At 34.4% G+C, this 20,929-nt stretch overlaps 4 protein-coding genes across 8 annotated transcripts; 2 read left to right on the top strand and 2 right to left on the bottom strand.

The window, feature by feature from the left end:
* Positions 1–165: 165 nt before the first annotated feature.
* Positions 166–4,919, bottom strand: LOC137829853 (UPF0603 protein At1g54780, chloroplastic). The gene is made up of 3 exons (XM_068636820.1): positions 4,482–4,919; positions 4,125–4,317; positions 166–585 (listed from the first exon to the last, which is right to left on the bottom strand). Exons 1-3 carry the CDS (start codon positions 4,917–4,919, stop codon positions 338–340), a joined length of 879 nt encoding a protein of 292 aa, XP_068492921.1. The 3' UTR covers positions 166–337.
* A 182-nt stretch (positions 4,920–5,101) lies between these two features.
* On the top strand, positions 5,102–7,988 carry LOC137829855 (uncharacterized). The gene is made up of 7 exons (XM_068636822.1): positions 5,102–5,778; positions 6,194–6,273; positions 6,360–6,420; positions 6,659–6,716; positions 6,843–6,900; positions 7,235–7,307; positions 7,722–7,988. Exons 1-7 carry the CDS (start codon positions 5,470–5,472, stop codon positions 7,812–7,814), a joined length of 732 nt encoding a protein of 243 aa, XP_068492923.1. The 5' UTR covers positions 5,102–5,469; the 3' UTR covers positions 7,815–7,988.
* A 958-nt stretch (positions 7,989–8,946) lies between these two features.
* LOC137829850 (sodium/hydrogen exchanger 1-like) lies at positions 8,947–14,997 on the top strand. The gene is made up of 14 exons (XM_068636815.1): positions 8,947–9,252; positions 9,380–9,498; positions 10,022–10,119; positions 10,296–10,355; positions 10,466–10,512; positions 10,744–10,938; positions 11,387–11,433; positions 11,666–11,732; positions 12,918–13,018; positions 13,294–13,395; positions 13,566–13,704; positions 13,780–13,842; positions 14,155–14,241; positions 14,364–14,997. The coding sequence occupies exons 1-14, from the start codon at positions 9,079–9,081 to the stop codon at positions 14,667–14,669; spliced, it is 1,605 nt and encodes a 534-aa protein (XP_068492916.1). The 5' UTR covers positions 8,947–9,078; the 3' UTR covers positions 14,670–14,997.
* A 406-nt stretch (positions 14,998–15,403) lies between these two features.
* LOC137829851 (phosphoribosylamine--glycine ligase) lies at positions 15,404–19,327 on the bottom strand. 5 transcript variants are annotated; one of them, XR_011084099.1, is made up of 6 exons: positions 19,153–19,290; positions 18,551–18,823; positions 17,532–17,902; positions 16,596–17,126; positions 15,581–16,049; positions 15,404–15,509 (listed from the first exon to the last, which is right to left on the bottom strand). XR_011084099.1 is itself a non-coding variant. In XM_068636816.1 (5 exons), the coding sequence occupies exons 2-5, from the start codon at positions 18,813–18,815 to the stop codon at positions 15,633–15,635; spliced, it is 1,584 nt and encodes a 527-aa protein (XP_068492917.1). In that variant the 5' UTR covers positions 18,816–18,823; positions 19,153–19,327; the 3' UTR covers positions 15,404–15,632. The 5 variants fall into 5 exon arrangements, 4 of the variants coding, with proteins under 4 accessions (XP_068492917.1, XP_068492919.1, XP_068492920.1 ...); XM_068636816.1 differs by having other exon boundaries at positions 15,404–16,049; positions 19,153–19,327; XM_068636818.1 differs by having other exon boundaries at positions 15,404–16,049; positions 19,189–19,261.
* Positions 19,328–20,929: the final 1,602 nt, after the last annotated feature.

The following is a 20,929-nucleotide window of genomic DNA, read 5'->3' as shown; positions in this document are numbered from 1 at the left end:
CTTTTAGAAGTATGAGAGGATCAAATTCTTTAGGAGGGGATTAAAGAATATGCAAGAATGCAATGTACAAAAGCTAGGAACCCTTGTCCTCCTTTAGTTTCATTGAAAAAGAAAAGGCACTTTGACAAGAGTAGTATTGGAAGAGAGGCGGAGAACTAGAACTCCTTCTAATAACAGTCATATGCATATATTCTGGAATTGCATTTACAAGAAAAAACTCTCATCTTATTCTTCAGCCTTCCCAAACTCAATTGTAAGATGAGCATGGTTACAACTGCACATTATACATCTGAATTTAAAGAGTAAGAATTTGAAAGACAGATCTACTTATATTATTTTATTTTTTGGATACATAAGCATAATATTGTGCCATAGGAACAACGAATGCAATGACCAACAAACCGCCAACAACCAGAGTGAATTGTCCACGCTTCTCTTCTGTCTCTTCCTTGGTCTTGAAGTTAGACTCACGTTTGTTGTCTTTGAATGTAGGCCCACCAGGATCTGGAAGGCCATCAATGGCAGCAACTAGACGTTTAGCAGTGGTAAAAATAGCTTCATTGTACTTCTCATCCGTAGCCAAAACTGCATATATAAACCACAAATAGGTAGTTTTGTACACCTCAAGAAAATTAAAATGATTATAGTTGTTCCTTAACGAGTAAAGTTAGTTTTACAAATAGAGTTTACTTAGAATGCATTCCCATTGTAAATGGTTCAACATATACTTCTTTAGTAGTTATATATTGCATGAATTCTCAATCACATCCCTAGAAAAAAAGCTATTAAATTGGTCTTTACACATGTAAACATAACCGATATGGTTCATGCCACTGCTATGATGGGAAAAACCACACGTGGAAGCAACACACATAATCATGACTCAACTGTAGAAAATAAACAACACAGGATTTAACATGGTTCGGTCGCCAATATGCAACCTACGTCCATGGACAACTAATTATGTTTTCACTCTGTTTGTTACAATTTTATTACAAGAACAAAGATTTCTTAAATAGAGATTATAGAGGGGACACAATAATTAAGACACTCACTAAAGCATGGTGTCTAGTCAATCCAACCCAATTGATTATGGCTTCACACTCAACATGCTAACCCCTTACGCATTATTAATTTATGTGTTCTTTATACATGTAATGTATTCTTAATTTGGTTCCTATACACACATTCTTTAAGAAGCTCACCGTAAAAGGCAATGGAAAACAAGTGTAATAATGAAATATCTCTGTATTGTATTATGGATATAGTAGTATATGGTTTTCTTACATTTGGGAATGAAGGCAAGCACTATTATCAGTGAAGCAGAATACAGAGAAGAAGAAGAAGAAGAAGATTAGAGATTTCCTCTAAGGGCCAGAGAGAGAACAGATCCTGAAAATATTCTCCCCTTTCATCCCATCTCTCTAATCCTTATAGAGTGACATCATTCACCACACAAATTCCTTCAACGTTTGATTGAGCCTCCTCGTACGTTCACTCTATCTGTTAACCTTGCTTTCCTCACCCTTTTCTACATGTGTATTCTGCATAATGCTTTTCCCAAGTTCCTTACTAATCAAGTCATCATTTCCATGCGACTCTTTGTCCAATGACTATTCTACCCTCGTAGTGTCCTCCCAAGTATCTTGATTTGCATCGAAAACCATCCCATTGTAGCAAAACTTGGACAATATGCTGATCACCTCTTATGATAGTTTGAGAATCTAGAATTCTACTTGGTTGAACAATAGGGCCGAACTCATTGTTGAGTAAAGGAAGTAGATATGGCTCCTGATGATCACCTTTGCATCTCTTCAATAAGGACACATGGAAGACTAGATGAATTTTAGCTGAAGCAGGCAAGATTAACTCATATGCTACTGTACCAATTTTCTGGATTATTGGAAAATGACCAAAATATCTGAGTCCTAGTTTCTGATGCCTTCCAAGGACCATTGAATGTCGTCTGTATAACTGTAATTTGCCCAACACTAATCCACCTTTTCCTCAAACTCCAATGGAATACTATTTTTATCAATAAAATTTCTTCATTTGGTGTTAAGCCTTAAGCAAATGAGCTTTTAGCTGAGTAAAGGCTAAATCCATTGTTGCAACAACTCTTGTAGGGAGGGTGGATCATATTAATCCAATTGGTACTTGGTAGCGGTTGGGGGATCTCTGCTATAAACAACTCGAAAGGGACCTATGTCAATACTAGATCGGAAGGAACTATTGTACCAAAATTCTGCGCAAGGAACCATTCCCTTGGATGATTCACTATGAAGCATCTTAAGTACATCTCTAGACACCTATTGAGGCCTTTGATTGTCCATCACTTTGAGGGTGATATGATGGGCTCAGGGCAAGGGTAAGTGCTACTCAGTTTGAACAATTGTTGCCAAAAGTTGCTAGTGAATACCCTGTCTCAATCAGATACAATTTTTTTTCAAAGGTGATGCAATTTCACAATGTGCGTTCATTAATACTTTAGTAACTTGGTTGCTAGTTTAATTGGTTTTGCGTGTGTCGAAATGAGCATATTTAGATAATTGGTCTATAACCACCAAAATAACTATAATGCCACGAGAGGGAGGTAAACTAACTTTACAAAGTCCATGGCTGAGTCTTCCTTAATTTGGGAAGATGTAATAGTAGACCAATAGGTAGCATTTTATTCGTTTTAGTTTGTTGGCACATGAGACATTGTTGCACATGGTTCTTAATGTCATAGTATAGGCCTTGCCAAAAGAAATGGGCAAAAATTATAGCCATAGTATGTGCAATTCTGGCATGTCTTCCTACGGGAGAGTTGTGGAATTCTTGGAGAATTTGTTGAATCAAGGGATGCTTAGGAGGAATGACCAATCTTTGTTTCCATTAAAGCAACTGATGTAGAGCATGTAGGTTGAGAAATAGCCATGAAAAATGATCTAGAAAGTGCATCAACCATACATTATCTTTACCAGGTTTATATTCAATAGAGAATTCATAGCCAAGAAACTTATGAAGTCAAGCTTGTTGTTTTGGTATTTTGATAGTTTGATCCATGAGGCATTTTAAGCTTTCTTGATTAGTTCTAACAACGAATTTGTGGCCCAATAGGTAATGCTTGAGTTCGGAAATTGCTTTTGTGATAACATAGGACTCCCTTGTATACGTTGACTGTTTTTGCATCCTAAGAAATAATTTCTTAGAAAAGAATGCAATAGGGTGAGGGTCCTAGTATAGGATGGCACCAATACTAGTACCTAAAGCATCTGTCTCAAAGATGAAAGGTTTTGAAAAATCTATTTCTACTAGAACTTCCGCTCTTGTGATGGCCTCCTTTAATTGCTAAAACGTTGTTGTAGCATGAGAATTCCACTCAAAACATCCTTTTTTTAACAAATTAGTGAGAGGTGTAGCTATGGATGCATAACTTCTAATAAATTTTTTATAATATCCAGTTAAGCCCAAAACACCCCTTAGTTTCTTCAATGTAGATGGAATCTACCAGTTCAATATTGCCTGCACTTTGGACTGATCCATTGCCATACATACCACTTCTTGAAACAGCTTGACCCACTACCGGTTCTTCATACTTACAGAAAGAAGGCTAGCACTGTAATCAGGGAAGCAGAAAACAGAGAAGAAGAGAAATTTCCCTTGAGATAGAAATAGATTCCCAAAATATTCTCCCCTTTGATCCCTTCTCTCAAATCCTTACGTAGTAACCTCATGATTGGCCCTCCTTATTTTTTGTTAGCCTGGCTTTCCTCACCCTCTGTCACATGTATTCCGCATAATGGTTTTCCTCGGTTCCTTTCTAACCAATTCATCATTTCCATGTGATTCCTTGTCCAGTGACTTTTCTACACTCTTAACACTTTTTTAATTACATACATGAGACCAAATTAAGAATGTGTTATGTTTACAAGAACCAAACTAAGAGTGCTTAAAGGAATCAAATTAAGAATTTGCGACACATATAAGAATTAAATTGTGTTTAAACTTATAAATATTGTTAGTTTTTATAATAATATCTTTGAATGTCATATACAGGATGATTTCTAATTGTTTGATACTATAAAAATCTGTGTATGACAATTAAACTCTTATAAATAGTATTACAAACTTGCAAATACCTGGAAGGTTCTCTGAGACAGCGGCATCAAGGATAGTTTCTCCCACAGCTTGGACAAAAGCTGGACCACCAGTTACTGCTCCTTCTTTCTGACTGGTGACAAGAACCACAATACCCTTGTTGTTGCCTTCTTCTACAGAAGGATACCATCTCTCCAGGACTTGGTCAGCATACTCAAATGCGTCGGCTTTGCTCTGCAATTGGCCACATTCATACAATCAAAACATTTCATTTAGCATTTTCTTTAGTCCTTTCATTCTCCATTTAGTTGCACAAGAAGCCAAATGCTTCTTCACAGAACGTCATGCGGAAATAAGAAAGACAGTTTGGTTATTTAACCACATATTGTGTAACTAACCGTGAGTTTTCTAACAGTAATAAAATTGATGTGAAAGTTCTTCCTTGATTCTAAATCAGACAATAACCGCTTCAAATCAGACTTGGTCACCCTACTAAGCACTCCTGCATCATCAACCACATAAGAATCTTGGGGTGGACCCTCGCTAAGCACATCAAACTCAGATGCCAGTGCATTGCCACTGAGCAAAACTGGGCTAAAGTTGAGGGCCAAGGAGATAGCCAAAGCTGCTAGGCCCTGTTGAGCATGAGACAACCAGGTTGTGCATGATGGTTTGGGAGATGAAGTTTGGTTCTTTCTGAGGCTGGAAACAATGGGTTTGGAGCAAAAGAGAGAACTTGACTTGGGTTGGGGAAATGGAGCCAAGAGGATTCTTGAGGGTGAAGGTTTGATGTTGAGGACTGGAGAGAGGGAGTGAGGAGGAAAAATGGTTCCCATGATGAGGATCAGCAAGGATTCAATTGCAGAAGGCTCCTTCTCTTCCACATCATTCCTTGTTCTCTGATTTGGTTCAGATTTCGGGTGGTCTCCATTGGTTGGCAGTGTTTGAAAGTGGATAACGTCTATTAGCCATGTGGATCTTTTGGTCCACAGAACTACAAATGTTCATTTTTCTTTTCATTTTCCCCAAGTGAGCTTGCATCATTAAATAAATAAATAAGCCTATTTCAAATCTTTATATATTATTTTCCCTGATTCATAAATAAAGTTTACTACACTAAATAAATTAAGGTGGGTTTTCTCTGATTAACTAGTTATTTTGAGTTCTGAATTTTCAGAATTTGTTACCTATAATGTATTCTTGAAACAGTGTTTAAGCTTAAGCGGTAATTTTTGTCTGATCATGATTGTTCCTCTGTGAGGATAATGTTCTTGAAAAAAAAAAGCTACTTTTTACAATGATTCATGTGCCCCTGAATTGGGTAAATTTCAAAATCAATTTATTTTGGCTGAAACTAATGATAACTGTCTCCATGCACTTTCTTTCATGGCCATTCTTTTATCAAATCTCTGCATCACCAACAACACCAAACCCTTCTTCTCTTTCACCTCAAAACCCATAATTTGTGAGGCCAAGAACCTCACTTCCAAACGGAACCTTATCCTTCAAACTTCTCTTGTCAGCATCGGCATTGGCCTAACTCCTCTTGTCTCAGTTGCGCAATCGTCACCTCAAGCGTTGCCGTCAAAATCGCTTCTTTCTGGCATTGAAAACACGGCATCTTGGTTTCAGTTCTACGGTGATGGGTTTTCCATTAGAGTCCCGCCAGAGTTTAAGGATATCATGGAACCTGAGGTTCACTCTTAACTACTTTTCTCTCTCAATTTTTAATTATAATTTCCTGAATTACTGAAAATCAAATTAATTCTTTATTTAGTCAATTTTTTTCCTTGTTCAACTTAGTATATTGTAATATAGAAATTTACAATTGAAAAATGATTGTGCAATGTGTAAATAGAAAGTTGAAGGTGTCTACAACTTTTAGTAATGAGAGGTTTGTTTAACTCAGCTGAATCCAGTTTTCAGTTAGTTGGAGTTTGATGTAATATTAGTTGAATTGAAATTGTACAGCTATATATAGCTGATTGATCAGCATAATGCTCCTCAATAGTATTCATTTTCAGAACTTGCATGTTAACAACAATATCATTGAAGGTTTTGAAACATTTGTGAAATTTAGTTGAGTGAGATAATATTCATTTACTTGTAGGATTTCAATGCTGGAGAGTCTCTTTATGGGGACAAGGCAAAAGCAAAAACATTTTCAGCACGGTTTTCATCTTCCGATGGGTAATTTTATATTGAATCCCTCACAATTCCACATTTTCTTGCAATGCACTTGTGTAACATGAGCATGTTCTCTGCGATTGAAACAGATCTGAGATTCTAAGTGTTGTTACTCGTCCAACCAATCAACTTAAAATCACCTTCTTACAGGTAATCAGGCTGTCAATGACATTTTATTATACACATGAACACTTATCCTCTAAATTATTTCAGTAAGACAAAATTCACCTCTTAATGTGTTTGTCCGAGGAGAACTGTACTGCATATCAGTCATCAAGTTTTTGTGCCTATGTTGTGACAAGCCACTGTAACTGAGATTATATCACTGTTTGCTATTCTTTATGAGAACTTCTCAAGGAACTTACGTATTATTCTCTGATTAGAGTAGGCTCAGAATATATCTGATTTAGGTTCCCTGAAGGAAGCAGCAAAAATATTTGTTCCAGGTACAATTTGTAGATTGTTGTATCCAACATTTAGTTATTCAAATTATATGACATGCTTCGTTGCTCCTTCTGTTTACTCATAGTTCTTGGTTTTAGTATTTCATTCTTCCCATATTCTGCATGCAGGAGGGTCCAAACTTTACTCTGCAAGATCAATAAAAATAAAAGAAGACGAGAGTTTTACGTAAGTTCATTTCAACTGACTCAAACTATATAGACCAAAACTTTTCTCCTTTTTGGGACAAATACAAAAAATAGTTTTTTTAAAAAAAATTCTTACTAAATAGAAAACAGAGGTTGTCTTAAGAACAGAATAGCTAAAAGTAAACAGCATTCATACCCCTTCCCCCAATGTTTGATTGAATACTAAAAATGCTAGTGTGGAAAATTCTGAGTGTGAATTAATTTTTTAAGCCATTGTTATTTCAACTGGAACCAACCCTGTTACTGTGTCTCTATAATATTGAGTGTTTCTATTGCATCAAATTCCAATGCAATATTGGCTTTTACATTTCCAGGACTTACTATTTCTATGAATTTGGTAAAGATGATCAGCACGTAGCAATGATGACAGGTGTCAGCAGTGGAACGGTTTGTTGCTTCATCCATTTACTGATACAATTAGCCTAGTGACTCTGGACCAGTGGGATAGTTTTTTTAATAAATAATAATTATTAATATCATGAAATATATTAATCTGCATATTTTAACATCAATATATAATATGTTTATCACTTGACAATAAGATCAATAAATAAATTTAAAAAGTGTAAAAAATAAAAAATTACCATATTTTATTATAAATTTAGAACATTAAGAGGATGAAACTTTGCACCCTCAATTCAGTGTAGATTCGCCACTGTCCATAAATCACTGCCAATTGGTCATCAACTTCTGCTAGAGGAAATTCTCATTTCTTTCTGTGGTGATACACATCGATCACCTTATATTTTCGCCAACATAAATTACAGAAAAAGTAAGATACCTGGTCCTTATGTTCTGTAGGCTTTTATTGCTGGAGCAACTTCACCACAGTCGAAGTGGGACAGCGATGGTGTAAAGCTTCGTTCTGCTGCAATATCATTAAAACTTTTGTAGCCATGTACTGAATTTTTTGTAGCTGGGTATGTCACTCATAGTTTCAACACTTAAGTGGTATGGTTTTTAATCTTTTAATCTAGTGTAATATTATATGCTATTTTAAGTCACAACTGGCGATGTAGGCCATTGATTTTGATAAATGTCTAATCAATATTCTATTGGCATGAACAATGATTCTTGTCAACCGACTCATTCTAGCTTCTATTCCATAATAATGTTTTTTTTTTTCTCTTTCTGATTTGAACCACTTCTCTACTTGTCGCCTGCATGACTGCATAAACCTTACCATCTTGGGTGCTTTCAGCTGCCAGTCAAAGCTGAAAAGAAGTTAATAAATGTTGTAAAGCAAATGCGTTTACTGATTACTGATTTTTTATCTAGTACCATTTGATGGGACAAAATGCATTTTTTTAGTTACTGAGGTTTGGAAGAGATGAATTGGAATTGGGTTGGTGTTAAAGGAGAGGGACAAATTCCAAATTTTGAAAGATTGTGTTATTGTTCCGTTAAAATAATTTTGGATTAATTTAAAAAAATAATTGATTTGTTTTTGGGCATCATATTTTAAAGATGAGATTAGAAGAATTTATTTTTGAGCCCCTTTACTAGCAAATTCCATTTCACTCGCAATGACCTTTTTTCTTTGAGAAAAACGTCTAAAATAGTGTGTTTTGAGAACCAAACTTCTTTTCGAGGTGTTAAAAAACATAATTTGACTCCTAGAGGTTCAATTAATTTTGTCCAAAATCAATCACAGGATTCATTGTGGAGATGAAAAAAAGTTATCAAAATTGTTTTTGTGGGTTCTGTTCTGATAATGGACTCAAGGAATAACCTGCACGGAATACATACTTATTTATGATCTCTTTCAACAAACGTCACTAGTGATGCTGTTTTTGCATCGCATGCATAATTAAGGAAAAGTACTAGATTAGCAAATAATATGTGTGATACTATTAACGTGAAATGAGAAAAGGAAATAGAAACAGCAGGTCAGTTTAGTGCATGAATGTTAGGTTTCTCTCAATATTCAGAAATAGTAAGGGAGAGAAAGACATGACTTGCAGTTTGTTGTCAGTTCTGAACGTTACTTCTAATATGTGCTATCCTTCACGTTCTGACAAAATAAATATCACTTGCCAAAACTCTCAGACGTGTAAAGAATCAAACCACGCAAACCAAATTTATATATAACTCACCTCAGTGATCTTCATCACCACTGACAGAAAGGACAACAAACTTATTAAGTACTTTAACCTGAATGCTCGCAATGGCTTTGTTACTGCCACCACTCCATCTTTCAACTCCCTATCTCAGCACCAGCACCATTGTGGCTCTCTGTGTATTCTTCACTCTCCTAGGCACTTGTGTCATCATTGGCCATCTTCTGGAAGAGAATCGGTGGGCTAATGAATCCATCATTGCCCTCCTTCTGGTACACAACACTACACATTCAACTCATTCTTCTACTCTCCACGTAGGTACACGCAATATAGTGGTTCTAGAGTTTCAATATTAATATACTATGGTACATTTGCTTGGCTTGCTTAAAAAACTTGCAGGGTTTGTGTTCTGGAACGGTGGTTTTGTTTGTGACTAACTTTCAAAGTGCCAAGATTTTAATATTCAGTGAAGACTTGTTCTTTCTTTACTTGCTTCCGCCGATCATTTTCAATGCCGGGTAAGTATGCTTATCAGTTGTTGCAATAACTGACTCTAAAATCATGATTGTCTTATAAAGAGTGCATGAGATCTTCTACTGGTTTGTCTGGTTAAACAATCTAGTAATAGTGTTAAGAAAGGAATGGTGGTCTAGTAGTGTTTAAGTGCATCTATGAACATGAGAGTGTTTGGTAATTGGATGCTTCTAATGGACACTAGTGAGACACGTCTAGTAGCCTTCTAGCTAGATCCTCTACTCTTGTTTATACGATGATGTAATGCATCTAGCGTCTTAACCGTTGTTCCGATCTTCTGTTACACTCAAGTCTATATATAGATGTTTACCACTCTACAAATAAGGTTCTGATTTCAATATTATGTGTTTGATCTTGTGTTTCTATCATCTCTCTTTCTTCTTGTTTTCTGTGTTATTGTTGTTAACCCAACAATTGTCATTTTTCTCCATCTGTCTATTATTTCTATATCAATTATTTTATTTATAATTTATTTGATTTTTTGTATAATTTCAAATGGCATGTTAGTTTCCAAGTCAAGAAGAAACAGTTCTTCAAGAATTTCACTATTATACTGCTCTTTGGAGTCATTGGAACAGTTATTTCATTCTGTCTGATATCTGTTGGTAAGATCTGCTTTATCTGGTAACCTTTTTCAGTTTCAAATCGTTTAATTTCAGACGTACTGAGCCTTATGGTGAATACCAATGATAAACAGTTGTATTGCTTTCATTGTCAATTACACAATCTATGTGGAATGAACACATTAAAGACTCTATAATTTCTCCTGCAACTTCTGTAGGTGCCCTTCTGCTCATTCAGTGGATTGGAATAGCTAACCTTGACATAAAAGATTATCTAGGTGAGAAATAGTTTTTCGTTTAGAGCAATCTCATCTCACTCACTATCCCTTAATCTAATCAGCACTTGTCCTTCTATTCTGATAACTGTTCGTGCACCGTGCATGTCAAGCCATCGGTGCCATATTGTCAGCAACGGACTCAGTTTGTACATTGCAGGTATATTCTAACATTGGTGGAGGTACAATTTATATAAAACAACATAGTTTACACTGTAAAAGGTTTTACTATTACTTAATCACAAGTAAACATTAAATTTAGGGTCTTTCACAATAACTACATTAAAAATCATACATACCCTGCTTTTTTATTTACAGTGACAGCCATTGAAATTAAAATCTTCATATATTATCATTTAAATGCCTTCCTTTTTCCATTTTTGTGGTGAAGGTTCTCAATCAAGATGAAACACCCTTGCTTTACAGCATTGTATTTGGGGAGGGAGTAGTAAATGATGCCACGTCTATTGTGCTTTTCAATTCGGTCCAATCCCTTGACTTCAGCAGCACCACTTCTATGACAGCCTTGAAATTGTTGGGGACCTTTCTTTTCCTCTTCTGCTCTAGTACTGCCCTTGGCATAGTAGTAAGTTTAACTTGAAAAGACTCTTTAGAGCAGACTTCAGGGAGGCAAAACTATGTCATACTGAGAAATTCTATATGTTAATGTAAGGCAGCATATTTGTGCTTCCTATGGTTGTATTTTCTCTTTCTGTAGTCACCTGTCTCATTATCTGCATTAACAATAAACAGCCTGAAGAAATATTTGCTCCATGAAAGCATTACATAAACATGATTCAACTGCCACATTTATGAGCAAACAAAATAGATACAGTTTCTTAGGTGAGCTACTATTGTTTTTCAAACAAGATTGAAGTTTCACCTCAGTAATTCATAGTTATTCTGATAGGAGAATAACACCATCAATACTTTAAAAAAATGGCATTCAAGTTTCGTCCAATTTTTGAATTACTAATTGTTGAGAGTGGTGAAGCAGATTTATTCTGAGTTGCTATAGATGATGGCTTTTTCAGGTTGGCCTTTTAAGTGCTTATATTATGAAAACACTCTACCTAGGAAGGTATGGTTTCCTTCCCTCTAGTTTACTGATTAATCTTTCAAATAGCTTCCTTTTGTTTAAAAGTTTGTAATTTATAATCAGAACCCAATTACAAACTTTTATGATAACCCAATTACTAGTTTTGAATTATATGAATCTATTTGAAAACTTAATGAAACTATAGATATGACTTGTACTATGTTTAACTGGTGGCTTTGTGCGATGTACCTCACATAGTTCCTTTCATTTGCAGGCATTCTACTGATCGTGAACTTGCACTTATGATGTTGTTGGCATATTTGTCATATATGATCGCTGAGGTACAAATCACCATCTACAAAATGCATATTTTATTTTATTTTATTTACTTTCTTCTTGAATCTTTAGGTTAAAAACATCCTCATTCCTCCGACTAAAAATTATTTAAAATGAAATTTAAGATTTAGGGTTTAATTGCAACTTTCCTCGATACAGACACACTAAAGTTTAGAATGCAAGTATAAGTAAGATCTCTTGCATTAGATAATAAGACGAAAAAAGAGTTAAGAATATATGCATAAAAACCTTTGAAATTAAATGTTTTAAAAAAATTAGGTTAAGTGTGGAGTTTATAATGGCTCGTGACCTATTAAAAAGAGATATTGTAAGTTGTAAGATTTAACATCTTTCTCACATCCAATATAATGTGACCCATGACACATTAAGTGCTTGATTAAAAATTTATATAATGTCATTACACTTATAAGGTGCTTGAATTAATATATATATATATATATATATATATATATATATATATATACTGTTTAACTACATTTTAGACGCCAAAACTTAATTTTATTTTATTTTCAACTATTTAGAAAAATCAGTTTTAATATAATATAAAATATTAGAAACTTTTTTCACATGTAATTTTGCTTAGTAGGATTAGTATAGACGACGACAAAAAAAAAGGCAAGTATTTAACAGTTATATAATACTTAGACTGAAAACTATTGATTAAACTAAAAAATCTCGATATCAATTGATCCATGTACCCAAAAAGTTATAAAAAACTATTATAACAATAAAATATAGTAAAGATCAAACATTTATACATACTGAGAGTAAATTGAAAACTTTTGCATAAAGTAAAATTGAAAATGAGGGCCATACCAAAAGTATATATAGTTTTCATCAAATCCCCATTACCACTTACCAGCGACAAATACAGTGTCAAGAACAATATGTGTCATTCAAATAGTTAACATAGTTTTTCCAAGTTCCAACCCTTCCGGTTATTCAGGGCAATATTCCTTAGGAAGTGGATGAAAGTAATTAAATTATGACAGACAAGGTAAAAACAGTGGAATAAATTAGTATCAACAGTGGTTTCTACTACATGAGGGTCATAATTTTTTTGCAGAATGGCTAAAAATACTCACTAGTAAAGTGTATTATAAATGCAGTTATTTCACTTTAGAAATTCAATATATGTATATATATACACATATGATTGGCTTCTGCAGCTTTTGAATCTCAGTGGGATATTGACTATTTTCTTCTGTGGCATTGTTATGTCACACTACACTTGGCACAATGTTTCATTAAGCTCAAGGACAACAACCAAGTAAGGACATGATCTTTTAACTCTTTTTGAAAGAGAAAAATTAATATACATTAATGTTAGTCAACCCTGAGAAAGGCAATAATAATCACATAGTTATGAGATTTACGAAAACCATTTCATTCTACTGAACCATTGCTATTCAGCAATCTAAACTCTGTTTTGACGCTTCTTTTTCAAAGAAAGTTGACCATGGAAGCGTGTAAAATAAATAATTTTTAACCAAACAAATGAAACAAGTTAGAATCTAAATTTGAAAAACACTTTCACTATTTCAGGCACGCCTTTGCAACCCTCTCATTCATTGCTGAAACCTTTATATTTATATGTGTTGGCATGGATGCTCTAGACATTGACAAATGGAAATCCAGCGAAGCCAGGTAACTAAAAAAGTCTCTGTGTTGCACTGTATAGCTTGAGTTAAAAACCATTATTTTAGCCAGGATCTTCAGCACCACTGATGCAACCATATTTTTTCATCAAGGAACACATAGTATTCTATTTTTATCATTTGTCATTTTCTCAACACATTACCATGTTGTTGGAGCAGTACAGGAATTTCATTTGCTGTGAGTTCAACTTTGTTTGCATTAGTGTTGATTGGAAGAGCAGCTTTTGTGTTCCCTATTGCATATATTAAGAATCGCATCAATACTAGAGAGAGTACCAAAATTGAATTTCGTTCACAGGTGATAATTGTGGACCTCAAACATTGACTTTTCAATTGACCTCACTGAATTTCTGCTAAACTATTCAAAATGCAGTTTATCATATGGTGGGCTGGCCTGATGAGAGGTGCAGTGACTATTGCCCTATCTTATAACCAGGCAAGTGCATGATATAAGGTTTTATGTGTTTATATGTTAGTCCATGCAAATTTTGGTTCTAGTCTTTCATTACTTTTGTTTTAATTCTTATAAATTTTAAAAATAGTTTTTATAACGACATGTTGTGCATCTAGACATGGCTGATGCTATTTCAAAGTAGTTACTTGACATATCTAGTAGCAGTTATGTCATTACTAAATAATTATGCAAATCCTTTCAAAAGAAAATAATATTTGCAATGATCAAAATTATAAAAAAAAAAGTTTGACTGAATCCAGGAGACTAAATCATCCGTGATGCTTTGAAATGTAGTTTGCAGAAGCCAAGAGTACATCATCAACTCAAGACTCTGCATTAATGATCACTTCTTCTATAATTGTGGTCTTGTTCAGCACTGTGGTGGGTTTCATCTTCTATAGATATAAACAGTCTTAATATCACTCAATTACTATTTTGTGAATTTTATTACTCATTTCTCGCGTATTTTACTTTCATTGCAAACAATCAAAAAATGCAAACAGGTATTTGGCTCCATTACTAAGCCGCTGATAGAGGCTGTGCAACCAAGGCATCCAAAACCAACCAGTTTTGATTCTACTGATAACGTGGAAGATTTGAGATTACTATTGCTTGAAAACAATGGTCCCATTAACCAAAGCAACAATCAGCCATTTCAAAGGGAAAGTAGGATAAGTATGCTAATAAGCCATCCAAGCATAACTGTTCACTACTTTTGGAGAAAATTTGATGTCAAGTTTATGAGGCCTGTGTTTGGTGGAAGGGGTTTTGTGCCATTTGTTCCTGTCGAAGCAGCGGAGAATTTTTGAAACACACAATTTAGCAGCTTCTCTTCACTTTTTTCCTTCAATAATGTGGTGCACAAAGGTTACCTTATATGCACTGTATGTTTGATACATTTTCTCTCTAAACTGCCGTAAATTAAATGGCGGAAATCGGATTTGAGTGTGATCAAGAGATGTATCATATATTGTCATGTAATATTTGTGCTGTGATAATTTTTTGAAGAAAAAAAATTCATAAAGTTCACAAAGAATTCTGAATACAAAATTTTATATAAACAGCTAAGTCCCTCACTCCATTGTGAGTGTTGGATGATCCTTGTGCTCAATGAATTCTTGAACTGTGTTAAACGATTACTTGTTAGTTGTTAATTTTATTTTATTTTATTTTTGTTCAAAGAGTCATGGATATAGTGATTATGATTATATAGCACCAACTGCACAAGATTATATTTATCTAGCATTTTACTGTTAAGTTAACCTTTGCAATGTTCCAAGCGTAAATAAAGGTCGTCTCTTTGTCTTTAATCCTTTGAAGATGTTCACATGTCTATAAAAATTTAGCAGTATTGACTCTGTTCAATGATGTGATGAGCAAATTGACAGGGGACATTGACAGGCGTTGACATCAGTAGCTACTTTTTTAATAGCCTCATTGTAAACATGTGAACTACGACCCCTCAATTAAAGAATCAATGGAAATACACCGAATTCAAGTTTGAACCTTAAAATGTCTTGAGGAAGGATTTCGTTTCACCCAGTTTAATATATAAGTTAACTTCTTTTATTGAAACCAATTTGAAGAGATGGGGGAGGATGAATAGTTTCTCACGAGGTTCCCCACCATGGCTCATGATGTTGTTACACCTGAAAAGCAAAAATGACAAGATTCATCTACTAGAAATCCCCTCTTACATACTGCTTGTAAACCAATTTACCAGTATTGAGCGTTGACCAATGTCTATTACTAATGTTCTCAGTATCAGTAAGTTATTCCTTTTTAGCATATTGTTTCTGAGGTAGGGCTCTCCAGCCAATATCCCGACGGTAGAAGCCTCCAGGCCAATTAACATTCTCAACAGCTCGATAAGCTCGATCACATGCCTCTTCAAGATCATTACCCTTGGCAGTAACCCCAAGAACACGTCCCCCAGTTGCAATAAACCTTCCTTCAGAGTCAAATGCGGTTCCTGCATGAAATATCTTGATACCTGGAGCAACAACCTCAGCTTCTTCAAGGTTTTCAATCACTGTTCCCTTCTGGTATGATCCGGGATATCCATTACTTGCCATTACCACAACCATGGCAGACCCAGGAGACCACTTCAGTGATACCCCATTCAACTCTCCTCTGCATGCTGCAAGCAGAACTTGTACCAAATCCGACTCCAACCGAACCATTAAGACCTGCTCAAAATTTCAGAAGGAAAAATTATGCACATTATCCGTTAGCATAGCTTCCTTGTTACTAACATAAAACAGCGAAAATGTGATATGTTGTAAACATAGGTTGTACACTTTGTATTTTGGAAATCAACTTATGATTGTGTGTTTGTGCGCATGTGCTTGAGTTAAATGAGACGTATGATATCAAGGAACTAGAAAGATGAGATGACTAAAAATGCTTTGAAAGAGTTGGTCACCAATTTGTCAATTTGCAATTTGTAAACAAATATAATTGACCTCCCAAAACAAGGACAATCATCGCAAGAAATTTAGACATCAGTATCCCTTGACAGATTTTTCAAATTAACAAGTCGACAAAAGGATTATAATAAAATTGCAAGTCTTTCGAATTAAAATTTGCATATATCTAACCATGACAAAAGCTGAATTTCTAAAGCAGTTATTTTCAGTAATGCCTTCTGATTTCTAGCCTGTCGCATTTCAAGGGTTAACTACTTACATTAGAAAGTGAATTCATTCTAATAAGCATCTTATGACTTAACTGACCTGGCACTCTGGATCACCAAATCGCACATTATACTCAATTAACTTAGGCATGCCAGACTTCTTCTCAATCATAAGCCCAGCATACAAAACCCCAACAAACTTGGAACCTTCCGCTGACATTCCCTTTACTGTTGGGATGATTATAGAATCCATTACAATAGATTGAAGTTCCTTGGTTAATATAGGAGCCGGAGAATATGCACCCATACCACCAGTATTTGGCCCTGTGTCACCATCACCAACTCGCTTATGATCCTGAGCAGATTCTAGTGGAATTGCATTTTCTCCATCAACCAATGCAAAAAATGATGCTTCCTCTCCTTCTAGAAATTCCTCAACAATGACACGACAACCTGCAGAACCAAAATCACCCTGTACCAGCATTGAATCAACAGCTTTATAAGCCTCTTCCAGTGTCATGGCAACAGTAACTCCTTTTCCAGCAGCCAGTCCATCTGCTTTAATAACAATCGGTGCTCCTTGTTCTTGAATATATTTCTTTGCAGCAGATGGATCGGTAAATGTTTTATACTGCACTAGTAAACCACAGTTAGTAAAAACTAACAAAAAAAAATTCTTCAGAGTGAAATTGACATAAATAGGGTCAAATGAAAGTGGAGGCACACACATGATAACTTCACTAATATCATAAAAGTGACTTCTTAATATATTCTGACTTGATTAATAGAATAATCAAGAGCCAAATTGTTCATATTTAATATCAAAGAAACCCAATCAGGTTATCAAAAATTAATATCCAGAAATCAACATGATATAGTTTTATCTAATCTGCTTACTAATTAGTAATTAGTATGTTAAAAATTTTACAAAGAAGCTACTAATAAGATACAATACACGGAAACATGCACAAATATCATTCCAGCAGAATTAGGATTAAAAATGTATCTGGTTGATGAGATTCAAAATAAGACAGACCTTGGCGGTTGGAATATTGTACTTATCACACAAATTCTTCATGAAATTCTTAGAACCTTCCAAAGCAGCAGCCTCAGCAGATGGACCAAAAGCTGGGATTCCAGCTTTAACTAACTCATTTGTGAGACCTGCAACAAGTGGAGCCTCAGGTCCCACAACAACTAGTCCCACTCCCCTTTTCTGGCAAAATGAGATCACTGATGCTCCATCAGAAACATCAAGGTCTGAGATGCAAGTAGCATTTCCGGAGCTAGCAATCCCAGCATTGCCTGGGGCACAAAGCACTGTATCACAGGATGGTGATCGTTGCAAGGCATAGCAAAGTGCGTGTTCACGTCCTCCTCCACCAATAACCAGCACAGTCACTCTTTCTTTAAAGGAGGCACAAGGAAATTTGAAAGTAATAAGAAAAATATCGGTAAATGTAATAAAGTGAATAAATACTTATATAAGACATTGAATCTTCTTGACTCTGAAACTTTAACAGAAACAAAAGATTACATCAGCTGCAATTGTCAAGAAACTATCAATGCGCTTGTACACTTTATATGATGTGCACAGCATTCATATCGTTGGAAATCCACATCATGTCAAAAAGTGAAAAACAAAAGTCACCAATGGAAACTTATCACCTGTTCAATAAAGATATTAGTTCCTATTGTCAGGCAGCAGCTTACCAGCTACCCGAAACCTTTATTCCATTAATATACCAAGTGTTTACACTTCACTGGGAACAATAATTGGGGACTTAAGACATTAAATATGGTAAACTTATGCTACAATGACCTATACTTGGATGTTAATGAGAACTCAACCGGTATTAACCAAGAAAGGGCAACCTCGACAACTTTGAAATTTACTCCATAATACAGTGTCTCTTCGATGATTTTCAGAACCACAGAGAAAAACTACTGGTTACGTTAATGTGATTGACCAATAGCGGTGTTAGAGGACAAAGTCCCTAATAATATTGCAATACAAAGATGGGAAAGTGTAGATAGAATAACTGCAGTGCTTACCGGAATTGTTCTCTGTGTCAACGCCAACTGAAGGCGATTTTTCGGAATTCTGAGCAGCACATTTGAAAACACTATGGAATGCGCGTGAGGGTGTATTCCGTACAAAACTACGATCAGTGGAGCTCAAATTCAAGGTCTCGAAAAAGAGAGAAGAAAACTTGTGGAAAGTTGTGTGGTGTCGGAACCCAATTGACTTAGAAACTGCATTCTTATTGCATCCATGAAGATTCAAAGAAACTGCAACATTGAAGGTGGCGCAAGACATTGTACTCCCTGTTACAAAATTATCCAGCTTTAGTAAAAACAGTATATAAAAGTGTAATATTTCCAAGAGACACGCAGAGGGAAAGAAGAAAATTTTAAAATTCCAAAAGCAGCACTCTTAAACTGAAATAAAATCCGTTGAGTTAATTTATCAAACAGGTTGTGTACTTGAAGAAGAAAGATGAAGTGTAGGCAAAGTGAGAGGGAACAAGAAAAGAAAAAGTGGATTGATGCACCGAAAATGGTTTTAAAGGCAGAGACATATACAGTGGCACAAAGCAAGGTTAGAGATTAAGAATATTGAAGTGAGAGTTAGAGAGTAATGAAATGAATTTCACCTATGAATCACAATCCTCCTCTCACACACAACCAACCTTGTTCCTCAAATGTTTTCCGACAAAAACTATGTGCGCCTTGTTGTGTTTTTTCCCCTTACCCCTTCAAAAAAAACTACTGGTAGTATTATTAAATGTTAAAGAAGGTAACCATCACCACCTATTAAATAAATTTAAACTCTCTATCTCTCTTAAGCATCATTTAATATAAAATTTAACAGTATCATACACATACTGCTACCCCAAACCAATTAGAAATTTTAGAAGAATTCAAACCAAATATAAATTTAAAATTTAATGTGGGCACCAATTACATATAAGATGTGTAACTAAAATATATGTATTTATTAGTAATAAACATATTAATGATGTTTTAGTCGACAAAAATCGAACAGCAGTGATAATAATTTACTTTATAGCTCGATCCTAATTATTTATACCTTATTCTTAATTTGGTTTTTAACCGTTTAAGTACCCAAAATAATACATCCAGACTGTGATAATGTTTACAGTCTAATCCAAAAGTTTATACATATCATAATTTTTTTTTTAAAGTATATCTAATCTCTTGAACTCATTTATTCACTTATATTTTTACTAACAAAAGTATTAAAAAATATTTTACAAGTATCTCATCACTCGATAGAACAGTTTGATAGAACAGTTTGATGAACTTATATTACTCGCACAAACACTTCAAAGAAAGACAACTTATCATTCATAAAAACAAGGTGTACATATTTGATTTATGCTAAAAAAAATAATGTTTAAGTCCAACAATTTACAAGCAGTTTGAGTTTGATTTGACTGAATCTTGCACGACCTTTTTTTCAATAACTTAGCACGAGCTTCTTCTTTTTCAAGTTACGCCTAAATTGAGACATAGTTAATATGAGATGAAAGAGTCATGTTAGATTGGAATGATTATATAGAACAAATGGGTCATGAGATATAGTCGAAGGTGAAAGTTTAATATTAACTTCATAATAAGAATAGTGAAAATTATAAAGGTTTCAAGAAGTTTCAATGCCAAATATTAGGATATTCATTGCAAACATAACACGCTAAAAGATGTTGCCTATATTTTAAACGGTAGAAGGGGTCAGTTCTCCTTTACACGTCACCATTCTTCACTCATCCATGTCTTTATGATTTTGGGTTAAGCAATCAAATTTTTAAACCTACAACAAAGAACAAAACGCCCACATATCAGTTTCAGCTCTCCTCACTCAACATGTTCAATAAAATAAAAATGTTATAAAATATTAAATACAAATTCTTATCCATCTAAACTTTCTAAATACCTAATATATTTATCTTAATCTAAATAATATTTTAAAATTTGAAACATAAAAAAAAAATCTTAAAAATTAGCATATTTAAGATTAAATTATAAATATTTAGATATATACATTGTCATCAAAATCATTAGCTAATAATATAACATAAATAATAAGAATAAAAAAAATGTAAAACACTTATTCGGGATTGAAGTAACCTAAATACAAATTAGTCGACAAAAAGATAGAATCAATTGAACTTATTTTAAACACTAAAACACCTTTACAAATGACTGAGAAACCAAACCCAACAATACAATCCAACACCAAAGATTTTTGTAGTTCAATATGACATGTAACAAGTTTTAATCCTAGAACACCAATAAAAAAATTTGTTGTTTAGATAATCCTAGACTAAAAATACAACCACGTTTCATCAATAAGTTCCTACAGCTTTATCTGTGGTTGATTGTATGGGTATGTAAGTGTTTGTGATAAGG

This window comes from Phaseolus vulgaris, chromosome 7 (assembly GCF_000499845.2).
Source record: "Phaseolus vulgaris cultivar G19833 chromosome 7, P. vulgaris v2.0, whole genome shotgun sequence".
NCBI lineage: Eukaryota > Viridiplantae > Streptophyta > Magnoliopsida > Fabales > Fabaceae > Phaseolus > Phaseolus vulgaris.
The sequence above is the reverse complement of the archived record's forward strand: the minus strand, read 5'-3'. Positions and strand labels throughout refer to the sequence as shown.

Bases quoted from the DNA above. Each gene is read 5' to 3' on its own strand.
- LOC137829853 (XM_068636820.1), bottom strand. From the start codon at position 4,919: ATGGGAACCATTTTTCCTCCTCACTCCCTCTCTCCAGTCCTCAACATC. The intron at 4,318-4,481 runs GTTAGTTACACA...GGCCAATTGCAG, and splicing joins TTACTGTTAGAAAACTCACG to AGCAAAGCCGACGCATTTGA. The intron at 586-4,124 runs GTATTTGCAAGT...TTATATATGCAG, and splicing joins TGTCTCAGAGAACCTTCCAG to TTTTGGCTACGGATGAGAAG.
- LOC137829850 (XM_068636815.1), top strand. From the start codon at position 9,079: ATGCTCGCAATGGCTTTGTTACTGCCACCACTCCATCTTTCAACTCCC. The intron at 9,253-9,379 runs GTACACAACACT...AAAAACTTGCAG, and splicing joins CCATCATTGCCCTCCTTCTG to GGTTTGTGTTCTGGAACGGT. The intron at 14,242-14,363 runs GTGGGTTTCATC...AAATGCAAACAG, and splicing joins TGGTCTTGTTCAGCACTGTG to GTATTTGGCTCCATTACTAA.
- LOC137829851 (XM_068636816.1), bottom strand. From the start codon at position 18,815: ATGTCTTGCGCCACCTTCAATGTTGCAGTTTCTTTGAATCTTCATGGA. The intron at 17,127-17,531 runs GTCTGTCTTATT...TTACTAGTGCAG, and splicing joins ACAATATTCCAACCGCCAAG to TATAAAACATTTACCGATCC. The intron at 16,050-16,595 runs GTCAGTTAAGTC...AATTTTGAGCAG, and splicing joins TTGGTGATCCAGAGTGCCAG to GTCTTAATGGTTCGGTTGGA.
- LOC137829855 (XM_068636822.1), top strand. From the start codon at position 5,470: ATGGCCATTCTTTTATCAAATCTCTGCATCACCAACAACACCAAACCC. The intron at 6,421-6,658 runs GTAATCAGGCTG...TGATTAGAGTAG, and splicing joins TTAAAATCACCTTCTTACAG to GCTCAGAATATATCTGATTT. The intron at 7,308-7,721 runs GTTTGTTGCTTC...TATGTTCTGTAG, and splicing joins CAGGTGTCAGCAGTGGAACG to GCTTTTATTGCTGGAGCAAC.